Genomic DNA, 26,372 nt, shown 5'->3' with positions numbered 1-26,372 from the left:
AGCCAGACATTTTCCCAGGATGGAAGTGGCTGATATGAGGGGACATAATTTAAGGTGATTGGAGGAAAATAGGGGGGATGTCAGTGGTAAGTTTTTTGGTGCGTGGAATGCATTAACAGGGTTGATGGTAGAAGGAGATACATTAAGGGCATTTAAGAGACTCTGAAATAGGTACATGGATGATAGAAAAATGGAGGGAAGGGTTCAATTGATCTTAGAGTAAGTTAAAAGGTCAGCACAACATTGAGGGCTGAAGGGCCTGTAGTGTGCTCTGTTAGTTATTTTGAAGTTTCAAGTTTCCAAGTTTATTTTCAAGTTTCTTCACCCATCTTTTTTCTACAGTTGATATCTTTACAACCATTTGTGATCTCTTGTGCTATCCATATTCTGGCCTCTTAATCATCTCCACTATTGGCATCTGTGGTTTGAGCTTCCAAGGCCCTAAGCTATGGGGTACAAAAACTGAGCCACTCAACAGGTTGGGCATTATCAGTGGGGACAGAAACAGTTGGTGATTTAGGTCAAATCTGTATGCTTTGTATGTGACTGTTGGTACTGTGTTTCGTACCTTGGTCCCAGAGCCACACTGTTTTGTTTGGCTGTATACTTGTGTATGGTTGAATGACAATAAACTTAAACTTGAACTTGAACAAAGGTCTTTCATCAGGACTGGAAAAGTGAGAAGCTGAGTGTATTAAGTTGCTGTGGAAGGGGTTGGAGAGAACAGAGGGAATGTCTGTGATAGGACTAGGGTCAAAGTTGTCAAAGTAGCAATTACTTTAAATAGTGTCAGAGGATACGGCTATATCTATGGAGAAGAGAAAAAGGGTGAAGTCACAATAACTCAGATGTTCATAGATGGTGAGCTTCTGTTCCTAGTGCTTCTGTTGAGCCTCATTATAATAATGTGGTGGGTCAAATGACACAAGGTCGTTGTGAGAATTGGATAGGAAATTAAAGTGACTGGAGGTTGGAAGTTAAAGGTTACTCTTGCAAATTGAACGTGGGTCTTTGGGCCCTCTGTATCATGAGCACCAATACAATACACGGCATATTGAGTGCAGGAGTTGTGATATCATGTTGAAGTTGTATAAGATGTTGGTGAGGCTAAATTTGGAGCATTGTGTGCAATTCTGCTCACCAATCTACAGGAAAGACATCAACATGCTTGAAAGAATACAAAGAAAATTTACAAGGATGTTGCTGGGACTTGAGCACCTGAGTAATAGGGAAAGATTGAATAGGTTAGGACTTTTTTTCCACCTTGAGCATATGAAAATGAGAGGAGATTTGATAATGGTATACAAAATTAGGGGGTAAATGCTAGTTGGCTTTGTTGTTGGGTGAGACTAGAACTAGAGGTCATAGGTTAAGGGTGAAAGGTGAAATATTTAAAGGGAACGCGAGGGTGAACTACTTCTTTCAGAGGGTGGTATGACAGTGGAATGAGCTGCCAGCACTAGTGGTGGATATCCAATCTGCCTTTGAGCTCTCTGTATCACGAGCACCAGTGCATCACACTGAATGATTTCTGGCACATCAGCCTTCATAAATCAGAGCATTGAGTACAGATGTTATGTTGAAGTAGTATAAGCCATTAGTGAGGTCAATAGGACTAGGCAGAATAGTTTAGCATGCACTAGACAGAGCCTGTTTCTGTGTTCAGTAACTCCTAGATAAACCTCTCCCCCATCTCTGCACTTGATAAATTCAATGTACTCTACACTCACAATCCTCTCTAGCTTGGTATCAATAATCTGACTGTGAAGCGCATTGAGTCATTTTATCTTGTTTAATATAAATACATCTTAGACCATAAGTTATAGGACTAGAATTAGGCCATTTGGCCCATTGAGTCTGCTCTGCCATTTCATCATGGTTAATCCATTTTCCTCTCAACCCCATTCTCCTGCCTTCTCCCCATATCCCTTCATGCCCTGGCCAACCACAAATTTATCAACCTCTGCCTTAAATATAACCAATGACTTGACCTCCACAGCAGCCTGTGGCAACAAATTCCACAGATTCATCATTCTCTAGCTAAAGAAATTCTTCCTCATCTCTGTTCTAAATGGACACCCCTCTATTCTGAGGCTGTGTCTTCTGGTTTTAGACTCCACCGCCTTGGGAAACGTCTTCTCCACGTCACTGTATTGAGGCCTTTTAACATTCAATAAGCTTCAATGAAATCCTCTCTCATTCTTCTGAAACCCAGTGAGTACAGGCCCAGAGCCATCAAATGCTCTTCATATGATAAGCCTTTCAATCCCAGTTATTTTTGTGAACCTCCTTTGAACCCTCTTCAATGACAGCACATCCTTTCTTAGATAAGGGGCCCAAGACTGCACACAATACTCCGATGAGGCCTAACCAGTGCTTTATAAAGTCTCAACATTACGTCCTTGCTTTTATATTCTAGTCCTCTTGAAATGAATGCTAACATCACATTTGCCTTCCACACCACAGACTCAGCCTACAAATTAACCTGTAGAGAATCCTGCACAAGGACTCCAAAATCCCTTTGCAGCACTGATCTTTGAATTTTCTCCTCATTTAGAAAATAGTCTCCTCCTTTAATCCTTCTACCAAAATTCATGAAAGAATTCCAACAGGTATGTCAGGCAAGATTTTCCCTTAAGGAAGCCATGCTGACAAAGGCCTATTTTATCACGTACCTCCAAGTACCTCTAAACCACATCCTTCATAACCAACTCCAACATCTTCCCAACCACTGAGGTCAGACTAACTGGCCTATAGTTTCCTTTCTTCTGCCTCTCTCCCTTCCTGAAAAATGGAGAGACATGTGCAATTTTCCAGTCCTCCGGCACCATTGCCAGAGTCCTTTGATTCTTGAAAGATTATTACTAATGCATCCACAATCTCTTCAGCCACCTCTTTCAAAACCCTGAGGAGTAGACCTTTCTCCCTAGTTATGGAAGTTCACTCATCTGCCCACTGACACTCTCAAACTTCTACCACACTGCTAGTGTCTTCCACAGTGAAGACTGATGCAAAGTACTTAATTCAGTTCATCTGCCACTTACTTGTCCCCCATTACTACCTCTCCAGTATAATTTCCAGCACTCTCACCTCTCTTTTACACTTTATATAGCTGAAGATACTTATGGTATTCTCTTAATATCATTGGCTAACTTAGCTTTGTATTCCATCATTTTTAGTTGCCTTCTGTCGGTTTTTAAAAGCTTGCCAATCCTCTTAACTTCCCACTAGTTTTTGCTCTATTATATGCTCTCTCTTTGGCTTTTAGGTGGCTTTGACTTCTCTTGTCAGCCACAGTTGGCTCATCCTGCCTTTGGGATGTATCTATCCTTCACCTGCCGAGTTGCTCCAGAAACTCCAACCATTGCTGCTCTGCTGCCATCCCTGCTAGTGTTCCTTTCCAATCATTTCTGGCCAATTCCTTTCTCATGCCTCTGTAATTCCCTTTACTCCACTGTAACACTGATACATCTGAATTTAGCTTCTCCTTCTCAAATTTCAGGGTGAATTCAATCATATTATAATCACTTTCCCCTAAGGGTTCTTTTACGTTAAGCTCTCTGATTACTTTCAGTTCATTGCACATAGCTCATCCACTAGAGAACTGAATCATGAGCTGCTATAAAAAGCCATCTCAAAGGCATTCTAGAAAATCCCCCTCTCGGAATCCCACACCAACCTGATTTTTTTCCCCAATCTACTTGGGTATTGAAATCCCCCATGACTACTGTAACAGTACCCTTTTGACGTGCATTTTTTAATTTGTAGACCACATCCTTACTTCTGTTTGGGGGTCTGTATATAACTCCCATAAGGGTCTTTCTACCCTTGAAGTTCCTTAGCTCTATCCACAATGATTCAACACCTTTTGACCCTATGTCACCTCTTTCCAATGATTTGATTTCATTTTTTAACCAACAGAGCAATGCCACCTCCTCTGCATTCCTGCCTGTCCTTTCAATGCAATGTGTATCCTTGGACATTAAGCTTCCAGCTGTAATCTTCTCTCAGCCATGATTCAGTGAGGCCTACAACATCATACATACCAATCTGTAACTATGCTACAAGTTCATCTGCCTTGTTGTGTATACTCCATGCATTCAAATATAACATCTTCAGTTCTGTATTCATCATCTTTTTCAATTGTGTCTGTCTTTTCCATTGTAACTCATCCTGTTGACCCATCATCAGCCTCCTCTCCTTTCTAGCAGTCTCACCATATTGCATCTATTTATAAACCAACTACCTCATTCTCACATTATCACTCCAGTTCCCATCCCCCGCCAAATTAATTTAAAATGTACCCGAACAGCTCCAGCAAACCTGCCCACAAGGATATTGGTCCCCTTCAGGTTCAGGATTAACCTATCCCTTTTGTACAGGTTGTTCCTCCCCCAGAAGAGATCGCAAAGATCCAGACATCTGAACCCTTGGAACCTGCACCAGTCCCTCAGCTGCACATTCATCTGCCACATCATCCTATTCTTGTCCTCACTGGCATGTGACATGGGCAGCAATCCAGAGATTGCTACCCTGGAGGGTCCTACTTTTCAGCTTTCTACCTTGCTCCCTAAAATCTCTCTTCAGGACCCCCTTACCTTTCCTACCCATGACATTGATGCCAATATGCTCCCCCTCCCCCTTTAGAATACTGTGGACCCAGTCCGAGACATCCCTGACCCTGACACCTGGGCAACAACATACCGTCTGGATGTCTCTATCACGTCCACAGAATCTCGTCTCTATTCCTCTGACTGAGGAATCTCATATCACCTCTGTTCTCTTCTAAGCCACAGCCCCAGACTCAGTGCCAGAAACCTGCTGACTGCGGTTCCCCCCGGTAGGTTGCCCCCCGCAACAGTATCCAAAACGGTGTACTTATAATTGAGGGGAACGGCCAGAGGAGTACTTTGTACCGGCTGCCCCTTTCCCCTCTTTCTCCTGACCGTCACCCAGTTACCTGTCTCCTGCAACCTAGGGGTGACTACCTCCCTGTAGCTCCTGTCTATCACCTCCTCATTCTCCCGTATGAATCGAAGGTCATCGAGCTGCAGCTTCAGTTCCTAAATACGTTCTCTCAGGAGCTGTAACTTAGTTCACCCAGTGTAGATGTGGTTATCCGGGAGGCTGATGGTTTCTCAGAATTCCTCGTCTTAGACACAGAACAAGACACAGCCCCTGGAGCCATTCTCACTGCACGAATTGTGCCCTAACAGACAAGGGATGAGGAATAAAGAAGAAGAAGAAACTTACCAGATACTTGTGTGCAGGATAGTTTTTTGCAACAATACATAGAAGTACCGACTAGAGATGGGGCAGTGTTGGATCTCCTGTTAGGGAATGCGATAGGTCAGCTGACAGATGTATGTGTTGGGGAGCACTTCGGGTCCAGTGACCACAATAGCATTAGCTTCAATATAATTATGGAGAAGGACAGGACTGGACCTAGAGTTGAGATTTTTGATTGGAGAAAGGCTAACTTTGAGGGGATGCGAAGGGATTTAGAGAGAGTGGATTGGGTCAAGTTGTTTTATGGGAAGGATGTAATAGAGAAATGGAGGTCATTTAAGGGTGAAATTATGAGGGTACAGAATCTTTATGTTCCTGTTAGGGTGAAAGGAAAGGTTAAAGGTTTGAGAGCACCATGGTTTTCAAGGGATATTAGAAATTTGGTTCAGAAAAAGAGGGATGTCTACGATAGATATAGGCAGCATGGAGTAAAGGAATTGCTCGAGGAATATAAAGAATGTAGAAGGAATCTTAAGAAAGAGATTAGAAAAGCTAAAAGAAGATACGAGGTTGGTTTGGCAAATAAGGTGAAAGTAAATCCGAAAGGTTTCTACAGTTATATTAAAAACAAGAGGATAGTGAGGGATAAAATTGGCCCCTTAGAGAATCAGAGTGGTCAGCTATGTGTGGAACCGAAGGAGAAGGGAGAGATTTTGAATGATTTCTTCTCTTCGGTATTCACTAAGGAGAAGGATATTGAATTGTCTAAGGTGTGGGAAACAAGTAAGGAAGTTATGGAACCTATGACAATTAAAGAGGTGGAGGTACTGGCGCTTTTAAGAAATTTAAAAGTAGATAAATCTCCGGGTCCTGACAGGATAGTCCCCAGGACCTTGAGGGAAGTTTGTGTAGAAATAGCAGGAGCTCTGACGGAGATCTTTAATATGTCATTAGAAACGGGGATTGTGCCAGAGGATTGGCGTATTGCTCATGTGGTTCCATTGTTTAAAAAGGGTTCTAGAAGGAAGCCTAGCAATTATAGACCTGTCAGTTTGACATCAGTGGTGGGTAAATTAATGGAAAGTATTCTTAGAGATAGTATTTATAATTATCTGGATAGACGGGATCTGATTAGGAGTAGCCAGCATGGATTTGTGCGTGGAAGGTCATGTTTGACAAACCTTATTGAATTTTTTGAAGAAGTTACAAGGAATGTTGACGAGGGTAAGGCAGTGGATGTAGTCTATATGGACTTCAGCAAAGCCTTTGACAAAGTTCCACATGGAAGGTTAGTTAAGAAGGTTCAATCGTTAGGTATTAATGCTGGAGTAATAAAATGGATTCAACAGTGGCTAGATGGGAGATGCCAGAGAGTAGTGGTGGATAATTGTTTATCGGGCTGGAGGCCGGTGACTAGCGGGGTGCCTCAGGGATCTGTTTTGGGCCCAATGTTGTTTGTAATATACATAAATTATCTGGATGATGGGGTGGTAAATTGGATTAGTAAGTATGCAGATGATACTAAGGTAGGAGGTGTTGTGGATAATGAAGTGGGTTTTCAAAGCTTGCAGGGAGATTTATGCCAGTTAGAAGAATGGACTGAACATTGGCAGATGGAGTTTAATGCTGAGAAGTGTGAGGTTCTACATTTTGGCAGGAATAATCCAAATAGAACATACAGAGTAAATGGTAGGGCATTGAGGAATGCAGAGGAACAGAGAGATCTAGGAATAACTGTGCATAGTTCCCTGAAAGTGGAGTCTCATGTAGATAGGGTGGTGAAGAGGGCTTTTGGAACGCTGGCCTTTATAACTCAAAGCATTGAGTACAGAAGTTGGGATGTAATGCTAAAGTTGTACAAGGCATTGGTAAGGCCAAATTTGGAATATTGTGTGCAGTTCTGGTCACCGAATTATAGGAAAGATATCAATAAATTAGAGAGAGTGCAGAGACGATTTACTAGGATGTTACCTGGGTTTCAGCAATTAAGTTACAGAGAAAGGTTGAACAAGTTAGGTCTCTATTCATTGGAGCGTAGAAGGTTGAGGGGGGATTTGATCGAGGTATTTAAAATTTTGAGAGGGATAGATAGAGTTGACGTGAACAGGCTGTTTCCATTGAGAGTAGGGGAGATTCAAACGAGAGGACATGATTTGAGAGTTAGGGGGCAGATGTTTAAGGGAAACACGAGGGGGTATTTCTTTACTCAAAGAGTGATAGCTGTGTGGAATGAGCTTCCTGTAGAAGTAGTAGAGGCCAGTTCAGTTGTGTCATTTAATGTAAAATTGGATAGGTAAATGGACAGGAAAGGAGTGGAGGGTTATGGGCTGAGTGCGGGTAGGTGGGACTAGGTGAGATTAAGGGTTCGGCACGGACTAGGAGGGCCAAGATGGCCTGTTCCCGTGCTGTGATTGTTATATGGTTATACTTAGCTCACCCAAGCCTGATGCGCCAAAGCCACACTTACACAGTGGCCCTCTCACACAATGGCCACTCCAACAATGGCCCTTCCATTAGCCCCACCTTATTTTTATTTGCCTTTTCTAATCCCGCTGTCTTTTTTAATCTTCAGCTGCGTACCTAAGTGAAATCGCTGCTTCTTATGATGCTCCTGCACACTGATTGGGTGTAGTCCAACTCAGAAAACTGCTGCAAAACGCTCCCATTTTTAATCTTCAGCCGCGGACCCAAGTGAAATTGCCGCTTCTCATCCTCCTGCTCACTGGGCTCAGTCCAGTTCCAAAACCTGCCGCAAAGTGCTGCTGCTTTTAATCTTCAACCGCAAATCTAAATGAAATTGCCACTTTTACTCGTGTCCCCGCTCACAGTCCAACTCCGAGAACTGCCGCAAAGTGTTGCCTTTTTTAAAAATCTTCAGCTGCGAACCAAAGTAAAATTGCTGCTTCTACTCATACCCCCACTCACTGATTGGGCACAGTCCAACTCCGAGAACTGCCGCAAAGTGCTGCCTTTTTTAATCTTCAGCCGTGAACCTAAGTGAAATCACTGCTTCTACTCGTGCTCCCATTCATGGATTGGACACAGTCCAATTTTGTTGTTATTTAATTGCAATATCTACAATAGCAGCTCGTTTAACATTCTGAGTAAACGTCTGCTTCCTTTCCCATTTTCAAGAAAACTCCTGCCGAGTCCAGAGAGCACAACAGAGAATGCATCCTGCTCCAGTTCTTTGATGATCACGACATTTGGCACTTCCTATCCTCCATCGCGCTGTTTGGCTCGTTCCTTGTAAGTAAATGTCTCCGCTGTCTTGCTGCCCATTTGAGATTTCGACCATCTTCCCAAAGTCCCTTTCATGTGCCTCGGTGTCAAATTTTGGTAATTCTCCAGTGGGCATTGTTGAATCCTGATGCTATTGCAGTCCAAAAGTTCTTCATAAGTTAAGAATGATTGTCATATTAAACATTACAAGAGCAAAGAATAGAAAGGAGAAGCAGGGGAAGAGAGTGAACAGAGGTGGTCTGGTCATCCTAGACCACTGATTCCACTGAAATTCCAACAGTCAACCAATTTGAGGCAACTGTAACCAGTGAAAATCTTTTATTTATATATGTGTGATTATATAAAAATACAAACAAGCATATGGAAGTTAAACTACAAGGAAAATTACAGTTCTACAATCCAACAGCATTCTGCATAGTACAGCACAGGAACAAGTCCTTCGCCTACAAAGTCTGTGCTGAAAACGATGCTGAATTAGACTAAATCTCTTCCTCTTGCACATGAACAAGATTCCTCCATATTCATGTGTCTAACAGCTTCTTAAATGCCACAGTTGTATCTGCTTCTACCACTACCCTGACAGTCTGTTCTAGACATCCATCACTCTGTGTTTAAGAAGACATCACCCCCTCACATTTACTTTGAATTTCCCCTCTCTCACCTTAAATGCATGGCCTTTAGTATTTGGCGTTTCCATACTGCACATCCACCCTATCATTGCCTCATAATTTTATAAGCTTTTGTTGGTTCTCCCCTCAGCCCCCAATGCTCCAGAGAGAGCAACTCAACCCAATTTTTTTAAGCTCCCTCTATAGCTCATACCCTGAAATCCAGGCAGCGTCCTGGTGAAGCTCTTCTGTACCCTTTGCAAAGCTTCCACATATTTCCTATAATGGGGTGAACAGAAAAGCACACAACATTAAAAGGTGTTTTATGCCTTTTGGATGTTGTTGAAATGGTTTAACTGTTCTGAAGAAAAGTCCAAAAAAGCAAACAAAGAAAGGACCCCTTTTGGAGGCTTTGGAGAAGTTGTAGAAGAGGTCTAAGCAGACTACCCAATGAAAAAACAAAAATAAACATAGATGCTGTAAATCTGAAATAAAGACAGTAAACTTTGTAAATAGAGCCTGTCCTTGTTTATTACCTGAACTGGTCATAAGTTGGAGGTGAGCAACACCAGTGGTTGAGAGGGTCACAGAACCAGTGGTGACAGGGGAGCAAGCAGGTGCGGAAAGAATGGCTGGCAGCTGTCCTCAGTGATTCGGTCAGTGAGGGAGTTGCCTCAGCGATCCCAGCCCTGTGTGGCTCGAACAGGGGGAAGGATGTTTTGGTGAGCTGAAATCCTCCAGTGTGGTTCTTTTGAGAAAGGTTGCAGTTACCAGCACTGTTACAGTTCAGCTGAATGGACATAGGATTAACAACCATCATATGGGGTGGGGGTGCAGAAATACTGGAGAAAGAAGTTGTTTATGTTTCAACTCAATCAGCCTAGTCCATCACAAGAAAAGCCCTCCCCACCATTGAGCACAACTGCAAGGAGCACTGCCACAAGAAAGCAACGTTTGTTATCGAGGGCTCCTCACCACCGCACCCCCCCACCACCACCATTCAGACCATGCTTCTTCTTGCTGCTGCCATTGAGAAGGCTGTGGAGGAGGCTCATGTTCCACACCACCAGGTTCAACAAGAGTTATTACTCTTCAACCATCAGGCCTTCAACCTTCAATTCTTCAAGCTTGAACTGGCATGGATTATTTTCACTTACCTCAACTCTAAAATACCTATGGACTCACTTTCAAGTACTCTACAACTCATGTTCTCAATATTATTTATTACTTATTATTTTTTCGCATTTTCAGTTTGTCTTTTGCACATTGATTGTTAATATTTGTGTTTAGATTTTCATTGACTATTGTATTTCTTGTGTGTGGCACGTGGCCAAGTGGATAAGGTGTTGGTCTAGTGATCTGAAGGTCGCTAGTTCAAGCCTTAGCTGAGGCTGCGTGTGTATCCTTGAACAAGGCACTTAACCACACATTGCTCTGCAACAACACTGGTGCCAAGCTGTATCAGACCTTGCCCTTCCCTTGGACAACATCGGTGGCGTGGAGAGGGGAGACTTGCAGAATGGACAACTGCAGGTCTTCCATACAACCTTGCCCAGGCCTCAGTCGTCATCGAAAATTGATGGACAGCCGAAGAAGATTGTATTTCTTTGTACCGACTGTGAATATCTGTAAGAAAATGTATCTCAGGGTAGTATATGGTGACATATATGTACTTAAATAATAAATTTACTTTGAACTGCAGATCAGTGTTCTGTCATCAACCTAGGATGCTGCCTCAGTACAGGTCCTTCCCAGGTTGCAAATCCCTGACATGGCCATCCTGAATATATGGAGCGTTTGGAGACCCGCGGGATGGACGGGGAGGGATTTAACAGCTGCTGTGGGGCTGTAGGCATCCTCTGCTATTCAATCTCTCCTGGTAATTATGACCATCTAGTTGTATTATTGTCCTTGTGAATGTTATATGTCTCTTCCTCAGATCTTGCTGACCCTGGATGAAGACCTGGATGATGTACCAAGAGACAAGATCTACGTGTTCTAATCCCTGTTCAGCTAAAGGACAGTAATAATGTACTGCGGACTCTCTGCCTCTATCCTCTTTGGCTTACTCCTCTTGAGCCGAAAGAAGAGAAACAGAACTCGCAGGGCAGTTGCAAGCAAGCCTGACGCAGTGGAAGCAGTTGCGACCCATATGCCCAAGGACTGCCTTGTTTTTGCGTTTCAAGCAACAAGTTTTTGTTGTTGATCCTTGTCACTTTGCATGGACCTTCAGCTCAAGAAAGACAGATGTTGGCTTCTCCAGTGTTGATTGGTGCCCAGTCTTTTAAGACACAACATCATTGTCATCTGGGTTTACAATTTTACTTTCAATAGATGACTAGAGTTTGAAGAATTCGATTTTTATGCAGAAATTTTGGAATAAATTCAGGCTGAGGCAGAAAATGTGGAAACAATATTTTTCAATGCCAACATATTTATCACCAATTTTTTCACTATTTGAGTCCTAACCAAAGCTCTATAGCCATCAGGACAGGAAGGTAACAGAAAACATCGCTGGTTATAAAATATCCTTTTTGTGTTTTGTCACAGCCTTGCTAATGGAAAGCTACAAATAATGTTTGTATATTGGTCTAGGTGGTGGCTTAATATTGTATCCTACTTGTCGGAGGGCATGAAGCAAGTGTAACACGAAGATTTATTGTAGTCTATTTGTCTTTGAGTTCCTGGTGACCAATCTGTGGGGCACAGTTGGCTTTAGAAGCTTTGTCAAAACCCAAGGCCAGTGCATTGGTTTAATCTCAGTATAGACACCAGAGAAAGTAAAATTAGACAACTTGCAGAGATGAAGTGATCATAGGAAAAGTTAGTCTCAATACAGAACCTAGCACAAAACTGGCACTAATTATTGTACCTTGTTAAAGGGGATAATGAAATAATGATTAACTTAGTTGGTGCTTTGCTATGCTGATGGTTTAGAATTGGAGTTGTGGTGCACTGTATGGGAAACTCTGTATTCAATTAGCACATATTGCAAGCACATGCACAAATTATATTTGATATCTGCCCAATGTGCAAATAGATGAGCCCTAAAAATTGATCCCTGGTTGGTCATTTTACAGAACTGAATTTTCAAGGGCATTGTGCAAAATGCTGTTTTGCTGTACATTGGTAACTGTGTTACAAATTGGGATTTAATTTCTAGGCAATTTTACTTCTGCTAGATATAATGTGGAAATTATCTCTCCCTCACCTTTATGTTATGCTGTGAAGAAATGTCCCCAAAGGAGAGTTTATGTGTTGCTCTTTCTCCCCAGAGGATCAGTTTTCGGGACTCTATTTTACATTGTAAGCTCTGTTATGGGTTGCATCAGGGTTAAATTTTGCCTACAGCTGAAGTGCTGAATTGGTTTTAATCTATGCCTTGTCATTGTGGTCTCTTTAATGTCCTCAGGTTAATTTTTGCTGAGTTTCCAAAAACCTATCTGGGAGATGGCCACATGGGTCAATATGATATCATGTAGTGGGCATCTCCAGTGTATTGCATCTGTTAAGACTCTCAACACTCGATGTCTGTGCATCTACTCACAAAGGCTTGTAGCTGTTTGGCATTCATGGCTATACAGTAATGGGGTGCCTGATAATTTCAAGGGTGCAGTTCTAATCCACGGGGATCACTTCAAATTGAGACACTGATGACAGTGTCCTTTTTGAAGACCTCATCGGTTGAAAATGAGGCAAGTCTCCATTAAGACTGAGATGTATAAATTTTCATTTTAATATTGCAATTGTTCTTTGTAGGCGAGGTGACAGAATTTTTGCATGAATCCTCCTCCCCCCAACTACTGTGAAGATAATTTGTATAATTATGTAATTTACAAGGTTTATCAAATCCCATTTTCTGCAGTAGGACCTCTTATAGAAACATACTTGTTATGCACAAAAGATGTTCGAATAGAATGCTAAATCTTTACAAAGTTCCAGTGCTGTTTTTCAGAACAGGATGAGTTAACCTCTTTATTAATTGGATAGCCAGAATGCACCTTTTTAAAAAGCTGTTAACACCATTTGTTGATATAAACTGTATAAAATCTACATCCTATGGTTGGGGTTAAATTATAATGTGCCTAAATTTCTAGCAGTAAATTCTGATCTTAGCTGGCTCAGGAAATTGTATTATATTTTAAGAAAAAAATTAGTTAATTAAACAGCAAACTTTTGTTTTGATACTTTATAGTTACAAACACTGGTAGTGAGTTAATTTCATTGGTATTGTATGTGAAGGGTTTGTTGGGCACTGGAAGAGGGCGAATCTGGGTCATAAGATGCTTCGTAGCAAGTATGAATGTCTGGAAATGTTGGCCGCTACTACTAGGTAGCACTGTTGAACCTTTGGGTATCTGGTCATTGGTCTGTTTCCGATTTTCATCTGGATAAGTGGGCCTCACTACGAGGGGTGATTGGTAAGTTTGTGACCTAATGTAGAAGGGGATGAGTTATAAAGCTCTCGTTACATGCATGCGCAGTTCAACTCTGAGTGATTATGTAGAAAGTTTGAAGTTAATAACTTTTGTGGTATTTCTGTTTCAGATACAGTAATTGAAAATTGCTAGGTTTTCTAAAATTGACTCCTGCCTTAGGCCACAAACTTATCAATCACCTCTTGTACTGTGGGGTAGGGAGGTAAATTGAATATCTCTGTTAAAAGTGAGAACGGGCAAAGTCAGAAACCATTTATCAGACCACATGAGATCAGAAAAAAAATCTCTTGTACCCAGAAGTGCAGAGATGTGAAACTTGTTTCTACAGCAAGGGAGAGGAGGATACAGGATTGTACGGATTTAACTTGAAACAAGGTTCAGGTAATCACTGGGCTGCTCACACAAATTTCTCTCTGCAGAGTTATATATGATGTAATTCTGTAGAGATGTACGAATCTTGCAGCTCTCAGTTGTAGTCAACTGCTTGGGAATAAATTGTGCTAGCCCATTTTAAAATTTCACTGGCCAAATCCCACCCAATACTGTCTGCAATATTGGGCTGTAAAATGGCAAACTGTAGAGAAATGCTGAAGCAGTAGAGCTCCACCTCAGGCTGGCCTTAGTTCATGGTTTCCACACCCCACAGGGATGCAGGCTGCACAGGCAGATTCTCAACACTAGCTCTCTGTGAAACTCTAGCCTTAGCAAACAGTGACAAAATCTCTGGCTAATGGTAATCCCTTAGAGAATCAGAATATGTCCACTAGCCAGAGGGTTGAGATGAACTGATAGTTATTGTATCAATGTGAATGTGGTACTGTAACTTAGACCCACTAAGACTGTAAGATAATGTTTGTAGGCAATGTTCCAGAGATTGTCAAGGCAAAAGGGATGCGGATTACCCCAACTTAATGTACAATGCAGAAAACTATAGAATAATGTATAATAGTTTTAACTGTGTTTTAGTCCAATAACTTTGGGAATGTGACATTGCCATTTAAAGCTACCCTTCTTTAAACAGGAAGGACAGGAATTACAATGCCCCTATTCAAAATTAAAGAAACAAATCTAAATAATTTCCAAGTTACTAAAAATATTACAGAAAATACAAATGATAATTTAGTTATAAAACACTGAGTTCAAATCCAAGTGAGGGAAAAATGGCTAAGGATCAGACCATTTCAGCAAAGATTAATAGTGTTGTGAACAGCAATTTTATATTCTGCTTATTCTGTTCAGCCATGTGGTGAATTTATAGTTTGGTGCTATTGGTATGGCTCATCAGTAATTAGGGCATTAAACTATCATTAGGGTGATGGGAATTCCATACTGTACTATACTGTTCAATTCCAAGATGTGCGCAGACAGATTTCTCAAAGTGGAGGTATTTAAAACACTTTCAATTAATGATCTGAAACCCTGAGTCAGGATAGTTTAAAAATTACAGATGCATCTCAGCCACCCGGAGGTAGCTCAGACTGTGTTAACTGTAATCAAGCTTGTGTATAACTGTCTTCAATCTTCCAGGCCTGGTAAAGGCTAAAGGTTGAGGCATTCATTTGGTTAATAAAAACTCAAAGAATGATCCAGCCTTTGTTGAGAAGTGGCTCAGATTTTCAACTTTTTACAAAATATTTGTCCAATTCATTTACTGTTAACTTTACAACTTGCTGTGCAGCATTGTTACAGTAAAGCATTTAATGTCATAGAAAATCATTACAATAAATCTTAAAGCCTATTTAGTGTCTTAGAGCCTGCGTCATGTTTGTTTATTTATAAAACACCTTTTTACTGGGCGTCTCTGGAAATGCAGCTCGTTAACCCCCCACTAACAGTCACTGGACCCTGCAGCAAAAAACCCACCTTTCTCAGGCTCTGTACATTGAGGGTGTATATGACATTAACCCCACCAAACCTTAGGTCGTGTGAATGCTGTGGGACTTGCTGTCTCCTCCCCCTTCTGCCCCCCACAATCACCTGTCAGCAAGAAATACAGATCATACACTACATACAAGTATATTTATGAACGTTAACTTCACCAAAGAGTTATTAAAGAAAGGAAAGGGGGAGAAAAACAAAAGGACTCATTATAATTACACATAGGTTGGAGCTCATCTCGAACTTGTCTGTTACTCACGCGCTGGATCCTTGGTCTGCATGAAAGCACACAGCACCTACCGAATGTCGCTCAAAATCCATCTCAAACAAACCTGCTCCCCATGGTCAGCCCTCCTTGAAAGCCATTCATCTACACAAAGCAACACACACAAAATGCTGGAGGAATGCAGCAGGCCAGGCAGCATCTATAGGAAGTACAGTCGACTTTTCAGGTTGAGACCCTTCGTCAGGACTAACAGAAAAAAGAGATAGTAAGAGATTTGAGAGGGGGAGGGATGAAGCCAAGAGCTGGAAAGTTGATTGGCAAAAGGGACACAAGGCTAGAGAAGGGGAAGTATCATAGGACAGAAGGCCTTGGAAGAAAGAAAGGAGAAGAGGAGCACCAGAGGAAGATGGAGAACAGGCCAGGAGTTATTTTGAGAGGGAGAGAGAGAGAGAGAGAGAGGAAAAAAAAGGAAACCTTGTATCCCTTTTGCCAATCAACTTCCCAGCTCTTAGCTTCATCCCTCCCCCTCCCGTCTTCTATCATTTTGGATCTCCCCACCCACTTTCAAATCTCCTATCTCTTTTTTCCGAAGGGTCGTGACCCAAAACGTCGACTGTACTTCTTCCTCTAGATGCTGCCTGGCCTGCTGTGTTCCACCAGCATTTTGTGTGTGTTGCTTGAATTTCCAGCATCTGCAGATTTCCTCGTGTTTGCATCTGCACAAAGCACCTTGTGCAACAGGGACAACATCCCTAGCCATATTCCTTTGCTTTTCCCAGCTTCCACCAAAGAAGACCTCAACCTACAGCAGTATCCCTCACAAAACCTCTGCAGCATTCTCCAGAACCTTCTCATTTCCACCATCCTGACTGAATGAACATTACTAAATTGAACAACAGACTGCTAAAATGAAATAACACTAGCACAGCAGTAATAATCTTATAATTTTTTTAAAATTCTAGATTATGTATTGCATTGAACTGCTGCTGCTAAGTTAACAAATTCCACAGCACATGCTGGTGATAATAAACCTGATTCTGATTGTTAATACAAAGCTGTAGGAGGATTTAATGTAAGAAGCACAGCATGTCCACTTTACCTCTCTCTAGAGCATTAACAGTTCCTGCTTGAAGCCCTGGGACCAATGGCCAGTGTCTGACTTCTAATGTACATTTTCCATGGCAAGTCATAATAGGATGAAGGCTCCTACAGGAAATATTAAATGATCCAAAAACCAGACTTGCTTAATACCAATGGCAGCAAACACAAAAAATGAAGATAGGTTGAGTGAGCGAGAGCTTTTCACTTAGGAGCAAAAGAGGATGAGAAGTGATTGATAGAGGTGTATAAGATGATAAGATTGAGTGGACAACAAGTGACCATTTCCCAGGGTGAAATGGCTAATAAGAGGGGGCATTACTTTGCAGGGAGGTATAGGAGAGATGTCACAGGTAGAATTTTCTTCTTACAGAGAGCGGTAAGTGCATGGAATGCACTGCCAGGGGGTGGTGGTAGAAGTAGCTACTACATTAGCATTTAAGAGATTTATACAAGTAGATGGATGAAAGAAAATTCAAGGGCTATTTGGGGAGAAGTGTTAGATTTATCTTGGAAAAGGTCAAAGGTTTGGTACATCATGGACTGAAGGGCTTGTACTGTGTTACATTATGTATTTTGGTCTACAATATTGTGCCTTCTGCCCACATATTGTCAACAGAATCAGAGAGAAGTATAGCACAGAAACAGGCCCTTTGGTCCATGCCAAAATCATTTAAACTGCCTACTCCCATTGACCTGCACCAGGACCATATCCATACCCCTACCTATCTCAACTTCTCTTAAATGTTGAAATCAAGCTTGCATGCACCACATATGCTGGTAATGCATTCTACACACTCATGACCCCTCAGTGAAGAAGTTTACCCTCCTGTTCCTCTTAAACTTTTCACCCTTAACCCATGACCACTGGTTGTAATTCCATCCAACTTAAGAGGGAAAAGCCTGCTTGCATTCACCCTAATTAGACCATTCATAATGTTGTATGCCTCCATCAAATCTCCTATCTTCTATATTCCAAGGAATAAAGTCCTAACTGATTCAATCTTTCCTTACAACTCAAGTCCTCCAGATTCAGCAACAACCTTGTAAATTTTCTCTGTACTCTTTCAACCTTGTTTACACCTTCCCTGAAGGTAGGTGACCAAAACTGCACACAATACTCCAAATTAGGCCTCACCAATGCCCTAGACAACTTCAACATAACATCCCATTTCCTGTACTTAATACTTTGATTTAAGGCCAATGTGCCAAAAGCTTTCTTTCTGGTCACCTACCTTCAGGAAAGGTGTAAATTACATGCCACTTTCAACAAATTACGGACCTGCACTCCCAGATCCCTTTGTTCTACCACACTCCTCAGTGCCCTACCATTCACTGTGCAAGACCTACCCTGGTTGGTCCTACCAAAGTGCCTTCTGCCATTTTTCAGCCCATTTTTCCCTCTGCAAGCCCTGATAGCCTTCTTCACTGTCCACTACACCTCCAATCTTGGTGTCATCCACAAATTTGCTGATCCAGTTAAGCACATCATCATCCAGATCATTGATAAAGATCACAAAGAACAAAATACCCAGCACAGATCCCTGTAGCACTCCACTAGTCACAGGCCTCCAGTCAGAGAGGCAAGTCCTCTGTGACCACTCTCTGGCTTCTCCCACAAAGCCAGTGTCTACTCCAATTTACTACCTCATCCTGAATGCTGAGTGACTGACTCTTCTTGACCAGCCTCCCATGCTGGACCTTGTCAAATTGCCTACTAAGGTCCATGTAGACAACACCTACTACCTTGCCTTCTTCCACTTTCATGGTAACTTCCTCTAAAATCTCTATAAGATTGGTTAGATATGACCTACCACACACAAAGCAATGATGACTATCCCTAATCAGTCCATGTCTATCCAAATACTCATATATCAAGTCCCTTAGAACACTTTCCAGTAACTTTCCCACAACTGACATCAGGCTCACCGGCCTATAATTTCCTGGTTTATGTTTAGAGCCTGTTTTAAACAGCAGAACAACATCGACTATTCTCCAGTCCTCTGGTATCTCTCCTGTAGCCAAGGATGATATAGATATCTCTGCGAGGGCCCTAGCAATTTCTGCACTTGCCTGTCATAGGGTCTGTGGGAACACCTTGTCAGGCTCTGGGGATTTATCCACCCTAATCTGCCTCAAGACAGCCAACATCTCCTTCTCCATAATGTGTTGAGGGTCCATGAAGTTAATGTTGCTTTGCCTCACTGCTATAGACTGTGTCTGTCTGCGTCTCCATTCATTGCACAGAGTCCATGCAGTTCCCCCAGAAACTAACTGAAACACATTAGCTTCAGTCCATTTGTGTAGATCTGCCATAGAATTCTTTGCAAACAAGTGCAACATTCCTAGTTCTAATCAATCACTATGGATTCATTCACTAAAGAGGCAATTAATAAATCTCACCTGCTTTGTTAGTAAAACAAATTCTTTCTCCGTGAATCCAGTTCACCATGCAATGTGATACCAGGAGCATAAACACAATTTTCATTTTCTCATACTAACCTACACTGTTCCAAGTCCAACAAGCTTGAGGAACTATGCTTCACCTTTCGAATAGATCTATTACAACCTTCAGGACTCAACAGAAAGTATAATGATTTCAGATAATGATTCTGCTATTACTGTTTACACCCATCGGCAGGTTCTTTACATCTCACTGCCTCCCACTTGGTGCTATCTATCCATCTATCTTCTTCTGTCATTTAATATATTCTCTCATCAGTTTACTCCAACTTGAAAGATCAGCTACCTCTTTCAGAACCCTGGGGTGCATTCCATCTTTTAATCTTCCTGCAACCACCTACTCAAACAGCACTGAATAAGTACTTTTACTACCAATGTCCACTGCCACCTTCTCTAGGGTAATAATGAATAGACAGCAAGTACTGGCCTTGCCAAATACTATGAACATAAAACAGAATTAGCTTGAATACTCGATCAGAAGGAGAAATATTCCCAACTGTTCTGCAGGAACAAACATCAACTGTGCATTCCTCTCTATAGTTGATGGCTGAGCTCCTCCAGCATTTTGTAAATGTTACCCAGTCCAGCTTTATGTTTTCGCATCCCAGAACTGAAACAAACTGCTCATGTTCAGTAATCAAAGGCCTGTAAGTACAAATGGTACATAATGTCCCTTTTGAACAGAAATGAGCCGGAATCTCTTTAGCCAAAGGGGGGTGAATCTGTGTGATTCATTGCCACAGATGGCTGTGGAGGACAAGTCATTGGATATATTTAACACTGAGGTTCAAAGGTTCTTGATTAGTCAGGGCGTTAAAGGTTATAGGTTGCCTCCCTGGTGCCAGGGTCAGGGATGTCTCAGATCAGGTCCATGGCATTCTAAAGGGTGAGGGTGAGGGTGAGGACTTCATTAGTCCTGACGAAGGGTCTCGGCCCGAAACATCGACAGTGCTTCTCCTATAGATGCTGCCTGGCCTGCTGTGTTCCACAAGCATTTTGTGTGTGTTGTTCGAATTTCCAGCATCTGCAGATTTCCTCGTGTTTGCCCTTTAAATTCCAGGGTAGTAATCTCTGGATTGCTGCCTGTGCCACATACCAGTGAGGGTAAGAATACAATAATTTAGCAGGTGAATGCATGGCTGAGGAACTGGTGGGGGAGGGGGGCAGAGATTCAGATTTATGGGTTATTGGGATATCTTCTGGGGAAGGAATGACCTGTATAATAGGGAGAGGTTACAGCTGAATCCAAAGGTGTCCAATATCCTTGCAGGCAGGTTGGCTAGAGTTATTTGGGTGGGTTTAAACTAATTTGGCAGAGGGGTGGGATCAGAGTGATTGTGCTGAAGATGAGGTTGTTTGTTTACAGAGGCAATGAGGCAATGTGTGGCGTGAGACTGCTAGAAAGGAGAGACTGATGGAAGGGCAAAATTGCAGTCAACAGGATGAGTTGCAATGTAAAATTCGGACAAAATCAAAAAGGGCGAATACAGGACTGAAGGTATTATATTTGAATGTGCACAGCATACGGAATAAGATTGATGAACTTGTAGCAGGTAGGCATGTATGATGTTGTAGATATCACTGAATCATGCCCAAGGATACACATTGTATTGAAAGGACAGGCAGAAAGGCAGAAGGGGTGACATTGCTCTGTTGCTAAAGAATGAAATCAAATCATTAGAAAGAGCTGACACAAAGCCGGAAAGCATTGAATCACAGTGGATGCAGCTAAGTGCTGCAAGGGTTAAAAGACCCTGATGGGAGTTGTATACAGACCCCAAACAGTACCATAGAACTATAGAACACTACAGCACAGAAAACAGGCCATTCGGCCCTTCTAGTCTGTGCCAAAACTTTATTCCGCTAGTCCTATTGACCTGCACCCAGTCCATAACCCTCTAGACCTCTCCCATCCATGTATCTATCCAACTTATTATTAAAATTTAAGAATGAGCCCATAATTACCACGTCAGATGGCAGCTCGTTCCACACTCCCACCACTCTCTGAGTGAAGAAGTTCCCCCTAATGTTTCCCCTTTCACCCTAAAGCCATGTTCTCTTGTATTTATCTCTACTAATCTAAGTGGAAAGAGCCCACTCACATTTACTCTGTCTATACCCCTCATAATTTTGTAAACCTCTATGAAATCCCCCTCATTCTACGCTCCAAGGAATAAAGTCCTAACCTATTCAATCTTTCCCTGTAACTCAACTCCTGAAGACCCGGCAACATCCTAGTAAATCTTCTCTGCACTCTTTCAATCTTACTGATATCCTTCCTATAGTTAGGTGACCAGAACGGCACACAATACTCCAAGTTTGGCCTCACAATGTCTTATACAAACTCACCATAACATCCCAACTCCTATACTCAATACTTTGATTTCTGAATGCCAGGATGCCAAAAGCCTTCTTTACAACCCTGTCCACCTGTGACACCACTTTCAAGGAATTATGTATCTGAACTCCCAGATCCTTTTGTTCCTCCACACTCCTCAGTGCCCTACCATTTACTGTGTATGTCCTACCTTGATTTGTCCTTCCAAAATGCAACACCTCACACTTGTCTACATTAAATTCCATCTGCCATTTTCTGGCCCATCTTTCCAGCTGGTTCAGATCACTCTGCAAGCTTTGAAAACCTTTCTCACTGTCCACAACGCCTCCAATCTTAGTGTCATCAGCAAACTTGCTGATCCAATTTACCACATTATCATCTAGATCATTGATATAGACAACAACAATGGTCCCTGTGGCACACCATTAGTCACAGGCCTCCAGTCTAAGAAGCAATCATCCTCTGTCTTCTCCCACACAGCCAATTTCAAATCCAGTTTACAACCTCTCCATGACACCTAGTGTCTGAACCTTCTGAACTAACCTCCCATGTGGGACCTTGTCAAAGCCCTTACTAAAATCCACAAAGAAAATATCCACAGCCTTTCCTTCATCTACTTTCTTGGTAACCTCCTCGAAAAACTCTACAAGATTCATTAAACATAATCTACCATGCACAAAGCCATGCTGATTGTCCTTAATCAGCCCTTGGCTGTCCAAATACTCGTCTATCCGATCTCTCAGAACACCTTCCAATAATTTACATACTACCGATGTCAGGTTCAACGGCCTGTAATTAACTGGTTTACTTTTGGGACCTTTTTAAAACAACGGAACAACATGAACTACCCTCCAATCCTCCGGCACCGCACCCATGGCTAAAGACATTTTAAATATTTCTGCCAGGGCCCCTGCAATTTCTACACTAGTCTCTCTCAAGGTCCGAGGAAATATCTTGTCAGGCCCGGGGGATTTATCTACCTTTATTTGCTGTAAGGCAGCAAGCACCTCCTCCTCTTTAATCTCTATATGTTCCATGACACTACTGCTTGTTTCTCTTCCTTCCATATACAATATGCCAGTAGTAAGGATGTGGCCTACAAATTACAAAGGGAGATAAAAGAAAATGCATATCAAAAGAGCAATGTGACAATAGTCAAAGGGGATTTCAATATGCAGGTAGATTGGGAAAATCAGGTTGATGCTGGATTCCAAGAGGAGGAATCTCCAGAATGCCTATGAGATGGCTTTTTACAACAGCTCCTGGTTAACCCCACTAGAGATCAGCTATTCTGAATTAGGTGTTTTACAATGAAATGGAGCTGATTAGAGAGCGTAAGGTAAAAGAACCCTTAGGAGCAAGCAATCTTTATATAATCAAATTTAACCTGAAATTTGAGAAGGAGAAGCTAAAGTCAGATGCAGTGTTATAGTGGAGTAAAGGGAATTACAGAGACACAAGAGAGGAATTGGCAAGAATTGATTGGAAAAGAACGCTGGCAGGGATGATAACAGAGCCAAAATGGCTGGAATTTCTGGAAGCAATTTGGAAAGCATAGGGAGCAGGGGGCAGGGATTCAGGTTTCTGAATCATTGGGACCTCTTTTGCGGCAGGTGTGACCTATACAAAAAGGACAGGTTGCACTTGAATCCGAGGGGGACCAATATCCTGGCAGGGAGGTTTGCTAAGACTATTGGGAAGAGTTTAAACTAGAATTCCTGGGGGGTGGGAACCGAACTGAAGAGACGGAGAAAGGGGCTGTTGATTTACAAATAGAGATAGCTTGTAGACAGTGTGAGGGGGAGGATAGGCAGGTGATAGAGAAGGGATATGCTCAGACTGATGGTTTGAGCTGTGTATTTTAATGCAAGAAGCATCATGAGAAAAGCAAATGAGCTTAGAGTGTGGATCAGTACTTGGAGCTATGATGTTGTGGTCATTACATAGAATTGGATGGTGCAGGGGCAGGAATGGCTCCTTCAAGTGCCAGGCTTTAGATGTTTCAGAAAGGACAGGGAGGGAGGTAAAAGAGGTGGGGGCATGGCACTGCTGATCAGAGATAGTGTCACGGCTGCAGAAAAGGAGGAAGTCATGGAGGGATTGTCTACGAACTCTCTGTGAATGAAAGTTTGGAACAGGAAGGGGCCAATAACTCTACTGAGTGTTTTTTTTATAGACCACCCAATAGTAACAGAGACATCGAGGAGCAGATAGCGAGACAGATTCTGGAAAGGTGTAATAATAACAGGGTTGTCGTGGTTGGAGATTTTAATTTCCCAAATATTGATTGGCATTTCCCCAGAAATTACTGTGTAATTTCTTAACACAGTATGTAGATAAACCTACAAGAGGAGAGGCTGTACTTGATCTGGTATTGGGAAATGAACCTGGTCAGGTGTCCAATCTCTCAGTGGGAGAGCATTTTTAAGATAGTGATCACAATTCTATCTCCTTTACAATAGCATTGGAGAGGGATAGGAACAGAGAAGTTAGGAAAGCGTTTAATTGGAGTAAGATGAAATATGAAGCTATTAGGCAGGAACTTGGAAGCATAAATTGGGAACAGATATTCTCAGGGAAATGTACAGCTGAAATGGGGCAAATGTTCAGGGGTTATTTGTGTGGTGTTCTGCATAGATATGTTTCGATGAGCCAGGGAAAGGATGGCAGGGTACAGAAACCATGGTGTACAAAGGCTATTGAAAATCAGGTCAAGAAGAAAAGAAAAGGTTATGAAAGGTTCAAAGAACTAGGTAATGATAGAGATCTAGAAGATCATAAAGCTAGCAGGAAGGAGCTTAAGAATGAAATTAAGAGAGCCAGAAGGGGCCATGAGAAGGCCTTGATGGTTGGTGGGCAGGATTAAAGAAAACCCCAAGGCATTTTACAAGTGTGTAAAGAGCAAGAGGATAAGACGTGAGAGAATAGGACCTATCAAGTGTGACAGTGGGAAAGTGTGTATGGAACTGGAGGAGATAGCAGAGATACTTAATGAATACCTTGCTTCAGTATTAACTACAGAAAAGGATCTTGGCGATTGTAGGGATGACTTACAGTGGATTGAAAAGTTTGAGCACATGGACACTAAGAAAGAGGATGTGCTGGAGCTTTTGAAAAGCATCAAGTTGGATAAGTGTCTGGGACTGGATGAGATGTACCCAAGGCTACTGTGGGAGGCAAAGGAGGAGATTACTGAGCCTCTGACAATGATCTTTGCATCATCAATGGGGATGGGAGAGGTTCTGGAGGATTGGAGGGTTGCAGATGTTGTTCCCTGATTCAAGAAAGGGAGTAGAGATAGCCCAGAAAATTGTAGACCAGTGAGTCTTACTTTAGTGGTTGGTAAGTTGATGGAAAAGATCCTGAGAGGCAGGATTTATGAACATTTGGAGAGACATAATATGATTAGGAATAGTCAGCATGGCTTTGTCAAGGGTAGGTTGTGCCTTACAAGCCTGATTGAATTTTTTGAGGATGTGACTAAACACATTGACGAAGGCAGAGCAGTGGATGTAATGTATATGGATTTCAGCAAGGCATTTGATAAGGTACACCACAAAAGGCTTATTGAGAAAGTAAGGAGGCATAGAATGCAAGGGGACATTGCTTTGTGGATCCAGAATTGGCTTGCTCACAGAAGGCAAAGAGTGGTTGTACAAGGGTCATGTTCTGGAGGTCAGTCACCAGTGCTGTGCCTCAGGGATCTGTTCTGGGACCCCTTCTCTTTGTGATTTTTATAAATGACCTGGGATGAAGAACTGGAGGGATGGGTTAGAAAATTTGCTGGTGACACAAAGGTTGGAGGTGTTGTGGATAGTGTGGAGGGCTGTCAGAGGTTACAGCGGGACATCAATAGGATGCAAAACTCCATCTGGGCAGATGGAGTTCAACCCAGTTAAGTGTGAAGTGGTTCATTTTGATAGGTCAAATATGATGGCAGAATAGAGTAAGACTCTTGGCAGTGTGGAGGATCAGAGGGATCTTGGGGTCCGAGTCCATAGGACGCTCAAAGCTGCTGCGTAGGTTGATTCTGTGGTTAAGAAGGCATATGGTGCATTGGCCTTCATCAACCGTAGGATTGAGCTTAGGAGCCGAGAGGTAATGTTGCAGCTATATAGGACCCTGGTCAGACCCCACTTGGAGCATTGTGCTCAGTTCTGGTTGCTTCACTACAGGAAGGATGTAGAAAGGGTGCAGAGGCAATTTACAAGGATGTTGCCTAGATTGGGGAGCATGCCTTATGAGAATAGGTTGAATGAACTCGGCCTTTTCTCCTTGGAGCGATGGAGGATGGGAGGTGACCTGATTGAGGTGTACAAGATGATCAGAGGCATTGATCGGTGGATAGTCAGAGGCTTTTTCCCCCCAGGGCTGAAGTGGTTGCCACAAGAGGACACAGGTTTAAGGTGCTGGGGAGTAGGTACAGAGGAGATTGACAGGGGTAAGTTTTTTACTCAGAGAGTGGTGAGTGCGTGGAATGGGCTGCAACCATAAAGGTAGTGGAGGGGGATACAATAGGGTCTTTTAAGAGACTTTTGGATAGGCACATGGAGCTTAGAAAAATAGAGGGCTAAGCCTAGGTAATTTCTAAAGTCGGGACATGTTCGGCACAATTTTGTGGGCCAAAGGGCCTGTATTGTGCTGTAGATTTTCCAGTCTCCTTCTGGCATACTGTAAACTATCGGGTAATTTAGGAAGCTCCCTATAGTCCTTCATGGCCAAATTTGCCAGGGTATGAGAACTTGATCAGGCATTTGCTGCATGAAGAGATCTTGAAAAGAAAACAAGGACAGCGATTTCCCAGGAGAAACAGCATATGGTCCATTCAAGATGAGTTAAAGCAAGAAGAG

At 42.3% G+C, this 26,372-nt stretch overlaps 2 protein-coding genes across 7 annotated transcripts in view; one reads left to right on the top strand and one right to left on the bottom strand.

Moving 5' to 3' along the window:
- sidt2 (SID1 transmembrane family, member 2) overlaps positions 1-15,269 on the top strand; it is a 121,040-nt gene extending 105,771 nt beyond the window's left edge. For 2 of the 3 annotated variants that reach the window (XM_059956789.1, XM_059956788.1), the window contains 2 exons: positions 8,365-8,478; positions 11,020-15,269. In XM_059956789.1, coding sequence (XP_059812772.1) covers positions 8,365-8,478; positions 11,020-11,082 — 177 coding nt within the window. In that variant the 3' untranslated portion in view covers positions 11,083-15,269. The remainder of the gene's footprint in view (positions 1-8,364; positions 8,479-11,019) is intronic. The other variant, XM_059956791.1, reaches the window with a different exon arrangement.
- Positions 1-26,372, bottom strand: part of LOC132385078 (palmitoyl-protein thioesterase ABHD10, mitochondrial-like) — a 148,505-nt gene that overhangs the window by 37,645 nt on the left and 84,488 nt on the right. The gene's annotated exons all lie outside the window — the stretch shown is intronic.

This window comes from Hypanus sabinus, chromosome X2 (genome assembly GCF_030144855.1).
Source record: "Hypanus sabinus isolate sHypSab1 chromosome X2, sHypSab1.hap1, whole genome shotgun sequence".
Lineage (NCBI taxonomy): Eukaryota > Metazoa > Chordata > Chondrichthyes > Myliobatiformes > Dasyatidae > Hypanus > Hypanus sabinus.
The sequence above is the reverse complement of the archived record's forward strand: the minus strand, read 5'-3'. Positions and strand labels throughout refer to the sequence as shown.